Source organism: Lissotriton vulgaris, chromosome 11, assembly GCF_964263255.1.
Source record: "Lissotriton vulgaris chromosome 11, aLisVul1.2, whole genome shotgun sequence".
Taxonomy (NCBI): Eukaryota; Metazoa; Chordata; class Amphibia; order Caudata; family Salamandridae; genus Lissotriton; species Lissotriton vulgaris.
In genome coordinates, this window is record NC_141699.1 from 248,397,717 (window position 1) to 248,417,761 (window position 20,045).

Sequence of the window (20,045 nt, forward strand, 5' to 3'; positions counted from 1 at the left end):
ATACCCCTTTACCCAAAAACTGAAAACTGACCCTGAACCCTAAAAATACCCCTTTACCCAAAAACAAAAAACTGACCCTAAACCCTAAAAATACCCCTTTACCCAAAAACTAAAAACTGACCCTAAACCCTAAAAAAAAACCTTTACCCAAAAACTAAAAACTGACCCTGAACCCTAAAAATACCCCTTTACCCAAAAACTAAAAACTGACCCTGAACCCTAAAAATACCCCTTTACCCAAAAACTGAAAACTGACCCTGAACCCTAAAAATACCCCTTTACCCTAAAACCCAAAACTGACCCTGAACCCTAAAAATACCCCTTTACCCAAAAACTGAAAACTGACCCTGAACCCTAAAAATACCTCTTTACCCTAAAACGCAAAACTGACCCTGAACCCTAAAAATACTCCTTTACCCAAAAACTGAAAACTGACCCTGAACCCTAAAAATACCCCTTTACCCTAAAACCCAAAACTGACCCTAAACCCTAAAAATACCCCTTTACCCCAAACATATAACATTTAAAATATAATTATATACTTACCAATACTTACGTTGTAATGGTATGCGTTGTAAAGGTACCTGCGTTGTAAAAAAATGCGTTGTAAAAACATGAGTTGTAACAGTATCTGCGTTGTAATAGATGCGTTGTAACAGTAGTGCGTTGTAAAAAATGCGTTGTAACAGGTGTATACCGTTTTTCACTATTGTAAGGTAACCTGCTCTCCATTAGTTAGAATGGGCTGCCAGGATTATTAATGCTATAATCCTAGCTGGCTCGGGGAGCATGGTGCAATGTCGAGTGTGGTATCCCTGAACTCGGGGTTTAATCACGCATCCATTTATGTGGATGGTTTTTGGACTCTGGGTTTGAAAATAGCACTTTTAGAAAGTGGCTATTTTCTTGTCTAACTATTTCTGGTTTCTGCTGGTTTGGTGTGTGTGTGACAGGAGCTGGGTGGCTCCAGAGATCTGCTGAGTCAGTGTGGGATGAGTGGGACATTTGCATTGAGAGTAGGGGGAGAGTAGCTTCTGATAGCCTGCCCTGCCTGATACAATGCTGGCTCCACCTCCTGCCAGGCGACTGATGGCTCTGTGCCTGCCAGGGACGATCCTAGCCCCACCTCCTGCAGGGAGGCTGATAGCTCTGCTCCTGCCAGTAACAATACTGGCTCCACCTCGTACTGGGCGGCTGAGGACTCTGCCCTGCACAGTGAATAGGCCAGGTGCCTCTGCCTGGCTACACCCACAACAAACCCAGGATGTTGGGAAATTCCCCTGCATGGACAAAGGGATCAAAGCCAAAAAGGGGTATAAGAGAAGGACCCCTGAACCAAGACTTTAGATCACTTCTGACAAGGAACCCTGAAACCAAGGACAAGAAGCCTGCTGATCCAAGGACTTGCCTACCCCTTCTGCCAGTGTGCTGTTTGCTGGGGGGGAATCCTGCATTGCTTCTTTATTTTTGCCAAGGAACCAGGAGAGAGGAACTTTGTGTGTACTCTCAGACTTTGCTAAGAAAATCTCCAAGGACTGGAAGAGTGCCAGTCTCCTGCTGAAGTCACAGGGCTAAAGGACTTCATCATTTGCTAAAAGTGCTTGTTGCTGGAACTTGTGAATCCAGCACCTCTGAAAGAATCTAGCAATCTCGACGCCGACGGACGTCGCCAAATCCAGCTCGACATTGTGAGTAACGGCTCCAGTGTCCCGCTTCCTCGACGCCGGCCGCCGGGCCCGACCGACGCCAGCAGCAACCCCAGTGAGTAGTGAGTTCGGCTCCAGCTCCAAGTGACCTCGTGTCTGCACCGCTGCTGATCGCATCGACTCCGAGCCCTCTCGACGCCGTGAGCGCTGCTCACCTTTGCAACATTATCGACATCGACGCCGTATCCTGCTTCGCCTCGTGAGCGCTGCTCCTGCCCGACATTGATCGACGCCGCTGCAGGTCGCCCAGACTCCGAGGCCGGATCGACGCCGGAGACGCGATGCCGGACATCTCGACGCCGCTGATCATCGTGTGCTTCACTTTTCCAAGGCACTGTGTTGTGGGGGTCCGTGTGACTCCGAGCTCGACGTAGCGCTCCTCGCGGTCGACGCCGAACCCTTTGGATTAACTTTGCCTCGACGTCGTGTAACTCCAGTATGGGTTACATTGTTGCCAAGAACTGTGTTTTACTAAACAAGAGTTGCTTTTGATACTAAAGACTTCGTGCTAAGAAGAGACTACACTTGAACTATTATTTTTCCTTCCAAGAGTATTTATTAAGATTGTGGTATATTTTTGTCGTTATTTGGTCTTGTGCTAAGCCTTATATAAAAATCCTTATTTTTATAATACTACTGTGTCGTGTCCATTTGTAGTGTATTCACTTTATTACTGTATGTGGTCATAAATGCTTAACACACAGCCTCTGAGATAAGCCTGTCTGCTCTGCCAAGCTACCAAGGGGGTGAGCAGGGGTTATCAAAGGGTGTGATCCCCTTGCCCTGAATAGAAAAGGTGTGTCCCTATTTGTCAGAAGTGCATACCTCTGCCAACTAGAGACAGCCGGTTCTAACAAGGACTATCTTAAGTAAATAATGTTAAAAACAAAAAAAAGACCAAGAAAATATATATAAAATGAAAAAACCTGTGCACAAACTAGAAGTTTCTATTCTGTGGGAACTGACATCTTTACTTCATCTCTGACTGGCATGATCACTTGCCCAATAGCTTTGGCAGTATGGTAAGACACCCCCTCGACATCTATTTTGCATACCTTGCAGTTGCTATAGTTTGAAATACTACTCATGTACAGAATAATTTATTTATGTACTCTGCAGTCTGTTCATACTGATTCGCTCTTTGATTTTTGTGACTTATGATTTTTCTGTGTTTTGCCTTATGATTGTATTTTTCTCTTTTTTTAGGTTTATCTCTTGTATCTCCGGTGTATATTGATTTTCGTCCTGATGGTCCTATAATTTACAAAGGATCGAAACAGTGACACTGCATACAGACCCAATTTATATTCTAAACATTGGAATTGTGTTGGGCTGTAGTGTGTTACTTGGATTGTGATACAAAGGTTACACTTTTAAGTCCCATGTATCACTTTTTGTTTGCCTGTGCACACTAGCATGTAATGTTTTCCTCACTACCCACTAATCTGGGTTTTAATCTACATTATTTTTTTTGTTATGAATACATTTTTCTAGCTCTAAATTTATGAGTGTTACCACAGTCTTCTTTTCTGAACACATAGGGATCTATGTCTCTTCAAAACCTGTGATGCCTCAAAAGGGGTGAAACTGTTGGAGACACTGTCTCGTATCAGTAGAAAGAAATAGGTAAAGTATATTGTCTCAGCTTTCCTTAAAACGTTTCAACATCAAATCTGCCTTCTCGCCAATCAAGCGAGACCCACTGAATGGCATGTCCACTAAAGAAGCTTGCACATCTCCAGAGAAGCTCATGGAGCTCATCCAAGCATACTGCCAAAGCACCTTGCTAGTTCCAACTGTTCTGTCCAAGTCAGTGTCTAGTCCAGAATAGATACACTTAACAGAATCATGATAATCCTGTTATAGCCAAATTGGGCCGAAATTCCTCTGGGACTGTCGGCAAGAACTGCCCAACCAAGTCCCATAATGCATGGGTATATCACCTCAGCAAGAAGAGGGCATTGACTGGTTACGAAGGGTATCCCTGGTCCAGGCCAAAATCTGCTTCCCAAAAGTGCAAAGAGGTTTTGACTCGGTCAGGAGTAGAGCGAAAAGAATTGGGGTTCATCCTACTGGTGGACACATGAACCTTCAGACTCGCTGGCGTAGGGTGCTGTATTAAAATATCAGGGTCACCTGGCACGGGTCAGTGGCGTCTTGCAACCGTCCTGCTCACTGGAGGACAGAAAGAGGGCTTAGACCTGGTGCCCATAAGGCTTCCAGTCATAGCCTCATTAAATATAAGCAATGGTTCCCTGAAATGTATCCTGGTTACAAAACCTCTTAGGTTGATTTTAACATCGATAGTTGGTAGTCGTACGTCATTCAATCAAAACAGACTTTCGGGCAATTTCTCAGGCTTCAGAGAAATTGTTCAACGAAAGAAGCCTTTGAGAAACATTCCAAGACATTGTCCGAAGACCTACGGGAAAAGAATTACCCTACGAAAATCATTCGTCAATCTAAGAAGAGGGCGTCAAACAACAACAGGGACGCCCTGCTGGACATCAGTGTCCCTAAAGAAAAGACGAAAAGGATGACATTTGTAAACACCTTCCACACGAAATCCAACCAGGTCCGCAAAATTATAACCAAACATTGGTCCATATTGAACACAAGTGGAGACACAATACCTCCTCCCCTTTTTGCCTTCAAAAGAGGACCAAGCATAAAGGATCAATTGGTCCATACCAGACCGAAGAGTAAACCACCCAGGCAAGTTGGAACTCTATGGGATCTCCCACCCGTACAAGGACATCACCCTTGTGGCAACTGCTCTGCATGTCCCCAGACATCGAAGTCAACGACTGTGGATATAGGAACCATGCGCCCATGGCAACAACGCAAATTTACTAATTGTAATAGCGAAAACACTATATACATGATCACCTGTCCGTGCCCTAAAAGATACGTTGGCATGACGACCAGAAAAACTAAAATCAGGATCGGCGAACATAAAAGCACTGTCCGCTGCCGCAAACAGACGACACGCTTAACAGCACACTTTTTAGAAAAAGGACATGGCCCGAACGACTTCACATGGACCATATTGGAACAACCCAACATTCCAGATAATTGTCCAGATATAGGCAAATTTCTGTTCAAAATTGAGCAAAAGTGGGTCTATAAACTGAACAGTGACAAAGAAGGTCTTAATGAACCCATACCGTGGATGTCGCTATAGTAAAATCTTACCCGCATGCAAAAATTACTTAACTGTCAGAATGTGTGGAGATATAAGAGCATAGAATGTCCGCTTTGGTTTAAACACTGCGCTAAACAATTCTGGCGAATTATATACCCAGTGGGAATATATGTTAAATTATGCAGGCCACTCCTGTGTCATTTGCAATACATATGGTAATAACTAATATCTAATGGTTATCTTGCAATCAGAACAATGCATTTCCCAGTGAGAATATGTTCCAACTGGCCTGACTAGTAACAGTATTACTACGTAGTAATCCTTTCTCATTAAATGTGTGCGCAATACAAACCAATGGTGAAACTTAAACTATTACATCAAGACATACACCAACAGCGCGTTTGTTTTGTTTTAGATCTCAAGCCGGTATTTTTTCTGATACTTTGTTTGATATTGTTCAAAAAGAACCCACAGGTTTGAATTTTAAAAAAACCCACAGGTTTGTAATTAATGAAAAGATCTTCCATGTAGCCGCGCTAACAATGCTTAAATAGCGTTATTGCATAAAAAACATCTTTCATAAATGTGCCTTCGGTACTTGTGCCTACTACTAGTTCCAGAATCCATTGCGCTACAGGCAACGTTAGAAATGCCTGCTCTGCCTCCGTTCGGTGCCTCCCCAGAACAGCCCAGAGGGACCCTGGGAGACACCGACGGAGAGGTAAGGAGAGAGAGGAAAGGGGAGGTGTTGTCTCCTGCTATGCCGCGCACGGCGTACACTCTGTATTTTGCAATGCGGTCCGCTTTAGCCCACGCTGAGTCATCGCGCTGGGTCCCGATGTTAATAATAATGATCAGCTCACTTCACAATCCATTTACGGCGCTTGCTGCATGTAAGAACCCGCTTATAAACAAACTTGAAAAAGCGGCTCGTCTAAAAGGGTTGGGAAAGTAAACGCGCGCCGAGCCTCACATTATTTCCGATGTTGAACTAATAACACATTTAAGACCTTTAAAAACAACAGTTGCCGCACTTAACGATTTATTCGCATTCAACCCTTTTCAACACACAAAGCATTGCGAGTGATTCTTTCCTCAACAATTATAACGATTGACATGCCTCATGATTTTCTAAATCCTTAGCCTATCTTCCAGAAAGTTTCCTAACGGAAATTACTGTGCTAACTTTGGGGGCATGACAGATAGGTCAGCAGTCACCTTGCTAACACTGCTACATGTGACTTGTTCATCTGATGCAACATTTGACCTACTAGCAGAAATGCATGAATCTGCAATACCCTAAGCCCAGTCTTATGAGTGCTTTAGGATTTTTACCTGACAATACTGCCTAGATATGAATTGGTTGAGTGCTTCTATGATTGTCTTTTGCTAAACAGAGCGGTGCTCCTTATTTACCTGAGCTGCAGCCAGGTGAGGTGAGGCGCCATCCCCACAGAAATTGGGTGAGTGTTATCATGTCATTTAAACTTTATGTACATGACCACAAGAATACCACTAATGAGAAGTGCATTCTGTGATAAACATGCCTGTTTCTCTTTTTTCCTTTCGCACTATTACGACTACTCTAGATTGTGGTGGAGAATCAACACCTGAAAATTAGGTGATTTTTTTTCATTTATTCTTTCTCACTTTATAATACAGCAGTAGCAATATCATGGTCCTGATGAAAGCATAGGATAGTTTCCACCTATATGCAGAAACATGTTGACCACTTGCTGAGTAGATATTATGTTAAATCTACTTGTTTTCTCACTATTCACTTGTTTTTAAGCTTAGGGGTCTGAGAGAAATCATTAAAATATCCATTCTACTCAGTTCCACCTAATTTTACTCACTACACTTATTTTCACTTTGCACTGCTTTTTCTTCAGTTGTAAACACCAATACCATACTGACACCACCCAGTAACAACACTATTACCAACACCTCCTAACTCATATAGCCCTCACCTTTTAATTAGGGTGACGGACGTCATACTAACTCCTGGGTAAGGAGTATCCAAATGATGTAATAGTGGTGGCACAGGACGACAACTGATGGAAAAATTTCCTACTTGGGTTGTATGTCATAGATATGAGTGTCGAGATGGTGTTTACATATCTTATTACATTTAACTCACAATCTAGTTTGTTAGTCAAATAGTGGTTAGTCTAAAGTATGACAACAGAGTTGTGACTCCTGGATACTCTTTGTTGTAAGTAGTGACTGGATGCAACAGCCACCAATTTATGGCAGCTGTCCCATTCCTACCCACCTATAAAAGAGACCTTTATTCATTAAAACAAGACAAAAATAAAAGGAGGCTGTACCTGTGCTTGAAACATGCTCCCAAGCTGCTTGAATGAACCTGTACTGCCCAAGAGTGATTTGGTCTTTGAGTGGGATCTCCGAATCTTGCTCCGTGAATGGAGGATAACCACTCAGGCTGTGATGGGAAAACAAAAAGAAAATTTGTAACAGCAAATCTAAACCATATTAAAGAAAACAATACAAAAATCAATCTAGACATGAAATGAAATTACGAAAAGAAAAATCGCTTCAGACATGGAAGACTGTTATTGTTTACTTTTTACAATTATTCAATTTCTTCTTTCCACCAGCATATTATTTATCTTTCTCAGACATGCACTGACAGCAAAGATTAATATTATAGCACCTTCATACAGTTACCAATAGATGTTATGCTTGTTACTTTCTTTTAGTTTAAAAGAAACAACTGGAAAGAGCTGTTGAGACGAAAGATAAAGGCCACACCATGCAATATTGTGACTAAATAACTTTTAATCCTTGTGTTTAAAAAGTTGGGAAAGTCACACTTTCAAATGACTTGGTGTATAGGTTTTACTGGGGGATAGAGCTGTGGATTACAGCATGTGGTATTTGACAGTACTTTTTCACCACAACTTTGAGATATACATCTTATTAACACTTACATTATAGCCGGAATTCCCACAGACAAAGTTTACCCAAAGGTGAGCCCAATGATAGGCTGTGAATCACTGCCATGTTTTACAATACGTATTACAGGTTGTAGTAGGTTGTGCATACTGATTCATCTGGAAAGCTATTAGTTTTGTATTGAAGGTCAATGTCATCAAAGTTCAAAGTAACTGTTAAGGCAACTTTGTTATTCTTACTCTAAACCAATAATAACTTGCGAATATCCCATTAGCTAGTGGGGCTGGAAACTCCTTGTATAGGTGTGTAATACAGGTTTGTGCACTCAGTATCAAGTTATAAAAACTGGGAAAAAACATTCACAGAGAGAAGAGAGGCAGATGACACAAGCATGCTAAGGGGTTGGGCGAGCAGTGGAGTCATGGACATAGGTTTTTACATGGAAGTGTAGCCATGTTTGACTTTTGTAGCCTACCTTCGCGATGCAGACTTCACAATTTTATATTTTTTATGGAAGTGGCCTTGCACCATATCTTCTTATTTTAACCATCTCTTCATTCCCCAGACAATATATCTTTCTCAGTGTCCTTAGTTTGGAACTGAGCGAATGGGAGCACACCAACTTAAGATGTTACAGTCTTTCCGTAACTGATGAACTGGGGATGCCACACCGATCTGCCATTTAGTAAACGCCTTTCACCAGAGGGACACAGCCAGAGGGGACATCTGAAGCAATGACATCCAGAAAAGACCGAATTCCCATACTGGCTATGACCCTGGACGGCCAGAGTCCAGGACTGCACCAGAGACCATGGTGCAAGATCCTGTCCTTCCAGGACCTGGAGTGGCAGCGACAACAGTGTAGCTCAGTGCTCTTGAGCCAGGCTCTGTTCCGGTGTCAAGCAATCTCCTGCCAAAAGGTTTGCGTGGTCGGCGGAGCTAGCTGGTTTTAGTGAATCTTCATGCCTCAATCTTTTCTGAAAATAGCCAAAGACATAAGCATGGCTTAAAGCAGAGCTGAACATAAGCTTAAGAAGCTGAAGGAGACTAGAGTTCGAAAAAAGCAGCATATTTAGATTAAAAAAAAGAACAAGGGTGAAGTCACAAGTATGAAAAAAGTAGATTTATATCTACAATGATGGGTGGGGAAACAAGGAACATGTGAAGAATAACACGAAAAGGGGGCCTGTCATAGGAGGTACACCTATATGTATTACTGGGCAAGCATGCCTCTGTTATTAAAAAAGACACTGGAAAGTGACTAGGGATGTCAATGTTCAGCAAAATCCCTTAGTTAGGTGAGGCTTTTCCTGTTGCAATTTAGCAATAACTTTTCAAGACTTTTGAGTGGGCGGGGCAAATGGTGTAATAGACTTTTCCCAGTCTGGTGGGAGTCAGCAAAGCAAATTTCTTTGCTCGGTCCTGGGCCCTATACCCAAAGGAGGTAGGGTATCAATAGGTAGAAGGGTTCACAGCGTGGACCAGTTTTGGCCCATCTCCTAAAAGTTTTCATGTAGAAAAGTTTTGAGTTCTTACCTAAATTAATGGTAACCTGGTTGCAAATTCACAGTTGGTTATCAATTAGTCTAGAGGTGGTGGATTAATATGTGGAAGATTCTTGAATAGCACGGAATTGGTTATACTTTCTGTGCTGGATGACCTGAGACTCTGTGTGCCCTGGTCTTATTGGACTTATTCGCGGCGTTTGACACTGTCAATCATGGCAGATTAGTGTCGCCGATTAAGGACCAAGGGATACAGGGCACGGTTGTGGCCTGGCTGACTTCCTTCCTTGCAGAACGCTCGCAGCGAGTCCAACTAGCGGATCTGGTGTCTAAGCCAGCCAAGCTGATCTGTGGTTTGCCCCAGGGTTCAGCTCTATCACCTCTGCTTTTTAACATCTATTTGCAGCCTCTGATAGCAGCATTAAACCAGATGGACTGCAGGGTTTATAATTATGCCGATGCCACTCAAATTCTGATCCACATTGACCATTCATCGGCGGGTTACTTGAGAATGCAAGACATTCTCAAGTTCACTATCAACTGGATGTTGGCTAATTCATTAAAAATAAACCCGGACAAAACCGAAGTCCTAGCAGTCACCACAGCTTCAAATCCATGGAGCGATTTGTTCTGGCCGGCAGAACTAGGACCTTTTCCAGAACCTGCAGTGGCAGTAAAGAGTTTAGACATCAAAATTGATGCCCTACTATCTATGACACAGCAAGTGTCGGCTGTGGTAGGCACATGTGTAAGCCTGCTGCGTCAGCTCCGGAAACTATCTTCCCTGCTGTCTTTTTCCACTCTTAGAATGGCGGTTTCTGCCCTGATCCTGGCATGTCTTGACTACATCAACTACTTTTATTTTATTGACTACCGAAAACCCTTCTGGCTAGGCTTCAGGTTGTAATGAACGACGCGGCCAGACTAATCTTTAAAAAACCCAGGCAGACCCGCGCCACGCCCTTACTACAGGATTTACACTGGCTTCCAATTGCTCAGAGAACCAAATTTAAAAGCCTCTGTATAGCACACAAGGCCATCTATGGCTCAGCCCCTAGCTATATCAAGGACCGTCTGATCAATTACACGCCAAGTAGGGCCCTTCGGTCAGCTGAGGCATGTAATTTGGTCTGTCCCAGGTTCAACCTTGCATCCATAGGCGGTAGAGCTTTTTCCAGCACTATCCCTCAGGCCTGGAACCGCCTACCAGCTAAACTTCGGAAGGAAACTAATCTCCTCCCTTTAGGAAGAATCTGAAGACTGTGCTTTTCCTGAAGGCATGGGGGCCTTTTTGAGCTGGTGGTTCTGTGACTTGCTGATGGCGTATGTCCGCAGATAACGCTTAGATACCCCTGGGTGAAAAATGCGCTCTATAAGTTTATTTTAACATAACCTGTATTAAAGCAGCATGCGCCCAGTTTTTTTCGGGCATACAGCAGAAAGCCAGATCACCCAACGAAATGCAGGCCTTTTACCAGGATATTTCTTTTTTTATTGTGCACATGGCCTCAGATTGGATACATGGGTGACTAGAAGACTATGTAGGAATTCGAATAACATATGTTGAGGCTTTTTAAAATTAAGTCATAGTCAGGCTTCCTGATTTGGTATATTCACAATTTTTGGTTTCTCTTGAGAAACAAATATGCTTTATGGTTACCATTAGTGTCAACAAGTCAATTTTGCAATTACAAACAGTGGGCAGACAATTTAGATTTTTACTTAGAAGCATTCCTCTATTTTAGCCCAGAGCATCTGTGCCACAACAACTTTGTTTCAGCTTAGCACACTTGACGTTTTATTTGGTAAGAGTAGACGCTCAAAAAGACATTAGGCCTCAGTGTGCAACACCTCCAAGTTGGAATGAATGATCCCGACAACTGAAAAGCTAGATCTACTAAAGGGGTGAAATAAATGGCTTAGGAATTAATGCTATTTGGGCAGATAACTATATTTAGCATTTCTTACCAAGATGATTATATAGTGAATGATACCAATATGGTGTTTCATCAAATGAAATGTGGATTCTGTAAATCTGGACAATATTAAAGACTACATTGGTGCAGCTAGGTAGTTGTAAGAGAGGGAATTCCCATAGTATAGCTGGCCTGGGCGATTGTGCCAACAAGCTGAATAAAGGGGTGGCTTTTAAAGAAACCCCTGCAACTAAATATCACACACTGAAGTTCAAACGAAGGTTTGTTAGGCAGTTTAAATCATTTAAATAACTTTTAATAGGGTAGAAAAGGCATCTGCAAGGACTTCAACACTAAGACATAGCCTAAGGCTTTGGACAACACTGATCTCCACTCTTCCTTGACAGCACATACATCAAGCTTAGTCTTACCATACAAACAGAATAACCCCTAAACTCCAGCAATCCACTGCATTGCTATACCCAGCGGTGCCAGCTGTGGTTAATATTTCAGGAGCAAGGTAGGTTGGAGTGCCACATAATGTCCTCATGAGCGACGTTTCACCAAGAATCTTCGACTGGCCAAAATCTGTAATCTATCATAAAGCAATACAAAACTACATGAAGTTATCGTCACATTTAGCATAGACATAGTTACTTTTACATTTAAAAACAAAAGAAGCAATTTGATACAAACATGCCCTGCCTATTTTGTGGAATTTCATAAGAAACTGTAAGAGCATCACACACGATGACAAAAGTTTGATACAAGCGGTAGTGTCCATGGACCACATTCACTGCATGTTTTGTGAACCCTCATTCAGATGAAGTGCACACACAAACCACAGATCTAGATTCACATAACCCAGTTCCACATACATTTATATAAACACATGGATCTTATTACAATAAGGTAGATCATTCATACAAGTACACTTGAGGTCAGGGTTGGTGCATAATCGTTTCCACTGGTGGAGGACAGAGGGAAAGGATGCCACAACACAAAGTATTTTCACACATGATTTCAGGGAGAGCACAAAAAAGAGGATAGGTTAAATGCAAATGCTCATTACGGCGGCAGATGCTCAGATGATAGTCTGCTTGGTGTACGGTAACAGAAGTGTACAAAGAAATCTATGAATTGCCTAGATTTCCGAGCACAAGCTTCAGAATTTTCTAAAATCCTTATAATCAGAAATCTACAAAAACAAAATTAGGAGTAACATTATGATGTTTGTGGGAAAGTGGTCCAAATTCAGCAATTATACTGTCAAACATATGGTGTAGAACTTCAGCATTCACCATCAGACAATTTTTAAAACCCGTTTAAAAGTAAAACACGTATTGTAAAATGGTAAAGGGCTTACTCTATACCCTACAGGAAATTCAACAGGGACTTTCAGCCGACAACACCAGGCAATACTTGGTTGAATGCGAGATATAGGGATAATAAATGTGCCCTTTATTAAAGTACACACTCAAGGTAATTTCATTACAATAGTTTAGTCGTGATTCATATACATTTATAAATGTTTCACAATAAGCCAAAACGGGCAAAATTTGAAAAGAGTTGGCACCAAGATCGTGAGCTGGGCGGAGCTCAGTCATAGTTTTGTGAAGCAAAGTTTACACCTTTTCAAGGAGAATGTGAAGGCACGAATAGAATCAAGAGGATGGGGAGCTGGAGGTAACTTCTAGAGCAGTGGTCCTTAATCTGTGGTCCAGGGACCACTGGGGGTACGCAAAGCCTACTCAGGGGGTACAACTGCTAAGAAAACTAAATAATATTAACAGATTAAGAAAGTGTATATAAGTAAAAAAGCAAAATGTAAAGTTAACCATTTTAAAACAGTCCGCAAATGCAAAGGAATTTGAAATTGGAGCATAAAAAGTGAGGTAGTATCCTCAGGTTGAGTCATGGGAGCAGTACAAGTGCATTTAACAGTGGGTCAAGTTGAATTTAGAAAACCTTCAACCTTCAAATTAAAATTATATTTTTGATTTATTTCTCCTATTTGTTTGGAAACTAAAGCAAGTACTTAATTTGTGTATTTGTTTGATGGATGCCCGCTTCTATATTTGATTGATATTGTTTGCAGTTAAAATGTTTGAAAGTGCTTAAGTCTTCATCCCTGCTATGCAGTAATAACTCAGTGGGTGTCCCCAGATTCCAATGATTCAGTGGGATCCTCGGATCCCAGCAATGATGAAGGGTAGGGTGAGGGGGGGGGGGGGGGGGCGGTTGGGGGGGAGAGGGGGCACATAAGTCAAAAGGTGAAAAAATACTGTTCGAACATCACGGTATTCAAGAGAGTAGAGAGCATCTAGAGAATTTTGAGCTGGCAAGTTAAAAGCATCAATATGGGTTTGATGCGAAAGTTGGAATGCTTGGAAGCTGGCAGCTACAGCCATGTACAGCCTCTCTACACGCAGTTTCAGGCATGAAGAAATGCTGCTTTTGAGGATGGATAACTGAGGGGCACTAGCTTTTCTCTACTTGTGCTCCGGAAAGGTTGAAGCCATCAAACGGAATGGCCAGGAGAAGTATGTGGGGATGCGCTGAAAGTCCCGTTAACCTCATCCTCCATCACTCATGAGAACGTCAATACCGTGGACAGTGCGAGTTCACCTTACTGACTTCAAAGAAAGCTTGGCAACGTCTTTGCATCATTACTTTCAGCATCTGACCACCCAGCTGCAGCACTTTAGACCTAGGTCTGTCAAAAGAGGCCCAAACAACGAGGATCATTTGGGTTAACTCATGCATTGGAAAGAATTTGAAGCAACTTAGGCAAATGTTCCAAAAAAGAAGAGGCCTTCTCTGCTAGGGAGTGCCATGTTATGCCGCTTCTCCTCTTTAGTGCTCTATGTTGAAAAGGAATGAGAAGAGGATCATTGAGTTCCTTCTTATTGTTCTCTTCAGAGGTGTAAAAGAATTTCTCTTCCCATTCCTTTCAATTCAATTTAAAGTCGGGTCCATCTAAATGGGCCTTATACTTAGTTTAGTTCCTTCTGCCTTGTGGCTTTCAAGATGCAACCAATTGCATATGGAGCAGGTCACTGAGATAGAGGCTCTATGTCTGATGCATGGCTGGAACCCAGAGGGCGGTAGAAAAATAGCCATATGGGAAAAAAAAATAACATTTGAGGCGAATTATGGAAAATTAATGATAAATAGAATACAAAAATGAGGGTGAGCTCTGCAGTCTAATGTATATAGTGCATGGAAGAACCAACTGATATTCTGGACAGTAAGCGGTACCTCTGTAGAGCATGTGCAATCAAATTGTGTGATGTTGTGACTGCAACAAAACATGAGTTGCTCTGGTCCTATCAGATATATATTGACAGGATAAAAGGGTGGGATTAAGTCGGAAGGCAAGGAATATTTCAAATGAGAGAACCTCTGAGGAAAAAAGTACCCATTAGGCACAGGTTTTGCTTTCCAGTGAAATTATGCATAATCAAATCATAGTTAGAAAAGGGCGCTTCAAAGTAATATTTTCTTTGACGGCTCAGCAGCCGGAATGTCTGTGACTGGAATTATGTGCATTTTTACAAAGCATTCCTCAATATATACATTTTAGCTGTGATGTAGGTCTAATAAAATGCAGATTTCAGAACATGCTTTGGTCTTGAAGGACATGCGTTCAACTTTCTACCAGTGCGCAACGTGAGAGTACTGCAATTTAGCAAACATTGGGTTTATTAAGCAGCAACTGTTTTATCCTGTGAGACTATCATGTTGGGAAAGGGGTAAGTTCATTGATGAATATTAAATTATTTGTTTGTATAGGCCAAATACATACATGAGGAAGTCCCTCAAGTATGCCAACTTCAAAGTATTTTCATTGTAAGTAGTAAGTAAAAAGCCCAAACTGAGATTTCTATTCAGTATTTAAGCAGGTACTGTTCAACCATTACATTTTACAGAGCTATTCACTACACCTAAAAGAATTATTAGATTTTAGAAAATGAACCAAAATGTTCATAAAGTTTAATTGTATTTTGCAAATCTTAGTTTCTTCTACAATATCTTCTCAATAAGTGAACTAACCAATAGTATAGAATGCTTCAATTACTTACCGGTAATTGCATTACTCTGAGTCCTACTCCCTCGCTTCCCTTACTTGCACAATGAGGCATCCCGGCCTCAGACACCCATACCCACGTGATTTATCACGTGAGGACTATAAATAGTCTCCAGCCCCCACACACCTCCTGTAATGCCACATAGATCGAAACCATACCAAAAGGTTGGCCTGGACCATTAGGGAGGGAGGGAGGGAGGGAGGGATGTAAGCAGGCGCGGTGCGTCCATTGGGGCGTAGGGGCGTAGCCCCACTAAACCCTGGACGCACCGTGCGTGCACTACACACTAGTAATATTCTCGTAATATAATATTCTCTTCAACAGCGCGGGATCATGTGACGTGACGTCACGTCAATGCCTCAATGGTATGGTGCGCTGTGCGGTCGGACTCGGAGGGGGTGGGGGCGGGGCGGCTGGTCTGCTGCAGCTGCTTGAGTGACAGCAGCTGCAGCAGGCCAGCACTGTGCGCATGATACCCCCGGGCTGAGACTTGCCCGCGCATGCGCCGATGCCCTTAGGCATAGAGAAGGGGCTGGAGGTACGGCTTCGGCCGGGCCGGGCTTGAATGGCTGCCTAGGGCGAGCAGTTCATGTGCCACCCAAGCCAATCCTGGCGCTGCATGCAGCGCCAGGATTGGCTGGCCCACTGTGCAACATCCATTATTGGATGCCACGCGTGGGTGGGCGGGGGCAGAGTGGCGCGACCCCGGGCAGGAGCCAGGAGGAGAAGCAACTAGCAAGCAGGCCCCGGTGTCGTGGAGTGTCAGTGCAGTTCCAGTCCTGGTGTGTTCTCCGTCGCAGCGTCGCTGCCTGTCTGGGTGAGTACTGAGTAGTCTGTCCCTTGAGTGTATCGGTTAGTAATAGTTTGCTGCGCTAACGTGCAGCCCGTTCGTGCTCCGTCTCGAGGCGTGAGGAAGTAGGGGGCGGGAGATTCAAGACCCAGGAGTGCCGAAGCGGACGCTAGAAGGATGGGGGAGTGACCGAGGTAATAGCAGGGAAGGAAGGCGTGGAGCGAGTGAGGGCAAGAGCTGTGAGGAGGATGTCTGGAGAAAGAGGGAGGGGCAAGAGCTGTGTCTGGGGTCCGAGACCGCTCAGCTTCCTAAACATTAGTTAAAGCCTGCGCACGGGACCTCGACCCTCTAAGTGCCGCACGCACGGGACTCACACTCACAGACCAACATTGTCACTGCGTCTAATACTCACTGGGTAGACACTCACGCAATTAAAGACTGCACGCACACCCCCGCTCCAAGGTTCACAACATGTTACAATACGATGAATATACAGCCACACTCTTAGTCTTAAAGATATATAAACATACACAAACAACACCCCCACAGCACATTGAGGGATCATTGTACGAGTGAGTATCCTTTGCTAACTTTTGCACATGGCGAACCTGCATGCCTTGGAGAATTGTGCGTTAATGGGGTATCTGGGAATCAGAGTATTCATAAAGACCGGGGGGAGGGGCTTGTTTTTCTGGCAAAAGTCCGGGATCGAAGGTGGAGCTCGAGTGGCGTGGGCACAGCTGTGCCACCCGGAATACGAGTGGATTGCTTCAGGGGCACCCATGGAAGCTAAACCGAGAGGGGGTGTCGGCAGCCCGGTGCCCCAGTCACTGTGGTAGATTCACCGGACGGGCATCTGGTAAGATAACGGATCACGCGGACCACAACCCCCCCCCCCCCACCCTGGCAGCTCCACCTCAGCCCCACCGCCATGTTTAATGTATGTGAGATGCGCAAGGGCCTGCACACCTGAACCCGCGGTGAGGTTCCGGGTTTTTAGGAACCCGGTGGTGCCAGGGGATCACACCCGAAGACCTCTGAGTTCTCCCTGTTCCGGACCACAGAAACCAAGAGTCTTCTAGGTGAAGTCAAAGATCGAGTTTTATTGGCTGCAACCAAGTAACATGTGTCCTAGAAGTACGACAGCACGGGCCGTAAGTTCTCAGGAGACTGTTCGTTTTTACAGAACCAGCCTTCTCCTTTTATACACGGTTTTACACTTCAGGCAAGAATTCTTGAGTTTATGATACGGTCATACACATATTTACACAATAGAGCAAAACGCGAAGTCATGACGGCCAACCCATATTTTAGATGTCCAGTTTGTGATAGATGACTCAGCCCAGCCCGGAATTACAATCAGATATCGATGAAAACCCCAATAGAACAGGGCACCTCCTTGTCATAAAACTGGCCATAAACAAGGAACATGGACAGGTGTATGTGTGCAGAAAACATGGTCTGTAGGTGGTGAATGGTTTATGGTATGTTATGTATTGATGCTATCTCATTCGGCCACTGGGCGAGGGGCTGCCCAAACAGGTTTGGCTGGAGGCGGTAGAGTCAGTTCGGCCAGGTCATGGGGAAGTCAGCTAAGGTGGACGTGTCCTTTCAGATCAAGCTCGACCTTAATCAATTGACTTATATGAGGGCAAGGCACAAGATGGATGCCGTTCACAAAATGGAGTCCGAGGGTTCGGAACGGAAACCACGATTTAAGGGTGTTAGCATTGCCCAATCATGACGAAAATGCACAGGGATAATGTCCTAATCATTACCGGTCTGCCGATACCAAATTCGTCATGGTACGATGGCATTTTGTGACACGAGTGTCGGACCTCGGTACCATATTACAGCAGGATCCGGAATTCCAGAACCACAGCGGCCAGCAGCAGTGATGCACATGTGCTCGCATAGGCACGTGCCGTTAGGCGGCACACCTTGATCATTAGAGTCTGAGAGAGCCTTTCTTTCTCTCTGCGACTGACACTGCCTCTGCGAACAGGTGGCCAGCCTGCAACAATTCAAGGCCACGTAGTCTAGTGCAAAAAAAGTATATATACTTTTGAAAATGCAGCCATATATTTTTGTTTAGAGTGTTGGTGACATTTTAGGAGTAGAAGTTCATGAAAGAGGTTCGTAGAATCCAATGCATGCTTGTTTTGGACCAGACAGGACATTTGCATGCTGCATGTGGGCATACACTGGTGCGTGGAGCACAAATGGAAAGCCCGTGTTGGCACGCTGGCATAGCCATTGGAAGACTCCCTCCATGTATGCTGTTAAGTGGGCATGTCTTTGTTGGGTCTGGTTGAGGGTAGATAAGGGGGCATTCGGGGTCAGTGTGTGCTGCAGGTACACTTGAGTCCCCGGTGGCATACTGTGGCTGTCTACAGAACTGGGGGGAGGAGGGTGCGGAGACAGAGAGAGAGAGATGGTGAGTAGCCATTGAGAGAAAGGGGTCTGTGTGTACACCCTGGGAAATATGAGTTGTACATTTGAAGTAATCCGATCTGGACTATCATCTCTGCTAAACCTTCCCAAACCAAGGCCTAACTCGAACCAAGGGGAAGAGACTTCACCTCTAACCCCCTCCAAATCTTATAGCTACATCCACATCTTTCTTCAAGTCTGATCCTAAACCCATGTACTTACATCTTAACACATAAATACCTCCCGCCCAACCCCTTCAGCCCAAATCTAAACTCCTAACCATAAATCATTTCAACTAAACCTAAACCCACACACTTAAACAAGGAAAGCAGGTGGGTATGCGTGTTTGTGTGTGATTAGAGTTCAGTGTGTGTGCGTGTGTGCATCCCATAATGTGTAGAACAGGGGTAGTGTGTGTGGAGGGAGCACAAAGGCATATTGCGAATGTCAATATATGTGGTTTGTGTGTGCGTGAGAGATGGGAGAATAAAGGTAATGGGAGACTGCATGCATTTGTGCAAGCTGCAGGCAACATGTGTGACAATATCAGGGAAAATACACAATAAAAACCCTCCCAGCAGGTAATAAAACAAGCCAAAAACTTTCTTACACGCTGACCTGTAAGATTAGCCCCTCGAACACTGCCTGATTGCCCCTTAGGCCAGTCCAACCCTGGGCAGCAGGGAAAGTGTGAACATGGACAGTGTGGGTGAGGACACACTAGGGCATCGTATATCTGTATAGAGGAGAGTGTAGATGTGGGCAGACAGGCGTGGCCTACACGTTCCTGCGGGAAGCATGTCCTAGTGTGGCCTCACACGAAGCATGTGTGCATTCAAGGGTAGTGACTGAGTGCATACAGCGAGTGTGTTTGTACAAGGAAAGTGAGTCTGTGCATATATTAAGCGTGGGTGCCTATATGCAATAAAAGTCAGTGTGCACGTGCAGAGTTTGTCTACCTACATTAAAGAGTGTGCTGTGCTTGTGCTTACTGCCATAGTGTGTGGCTGTGTGCGGGCACATAAAGGGAGCTTGGCATGGGCATGATCGTCGTGGTATTGTTTTAACAATCAGCCCAGTCTTATCAGATTGGTGTCAGACCGCACATTTACACATTTAGTTAAGGTTGGTTTGAAACATAGTGCAGCTTTTTGTCGCCCTGACTTCTCTCTATTATCCAGCAATGTTGATAGATGCTGAGCTGTCTTCATTAACATCATTTCACTCTCACCCCTACCTTCTCTCTATCAGCACTCCCTTTAAAATTGAGTTGAATGTCATTATCACACTTCTGTAAAGCCATATTTGTTCCTTTCTGCCACACTGTATATCAGCAGTCACTGAGTTTGCTTTTAATCATATCGCATTACTTCATTGGGGTTTCTTCTCGTTCACTGTTGGGTTGGCTTTTGATAGTCTTATACCGCCCTCTTTCCCCCCCCTCTTTTCTCTGGTGTGGTCCATCAGCAGCTGTTGGGTCAGCCTTTGATCGTGTCTTGTGTGGTCCTCCGTGCTCCCACTCTTCTCTGGTGTGGTCCAT

General features: G+C 43.9%; 1 protein-coding gene across 10 annotated transcripts in view; it reads right to left on the reverse strand.

Moving 5' to 3' along the window:
- Positions 1 to 20,045, reverse strand: part of CHEK2 (checkpoint kinase 2) — a 322,684-nt gene that overhangs the window by 49,294 nt on the left and 253,345 nt on the right. For all 10 annotated transcript variants that reach the window (XM_086943157.1, XM_086943155.1, XM_086943159.1 and 7 more), the window contains 2 exons: positions 11,623 to 11,786; positions 7,182 to 7,297 (listed from right to left, as the gene is read on the reverse strand). In XM_086943157.1, coding sequence (XP_086799283.1) covers positions 7,182 to 7,297; positions 11,623 to 11,786 — 280 coding nt within the window. The remainder of the gene's footprint in view (positions 1 to 7,181; positions 7,298 to 11,622; positions 11,787 to 20,045) is intronic.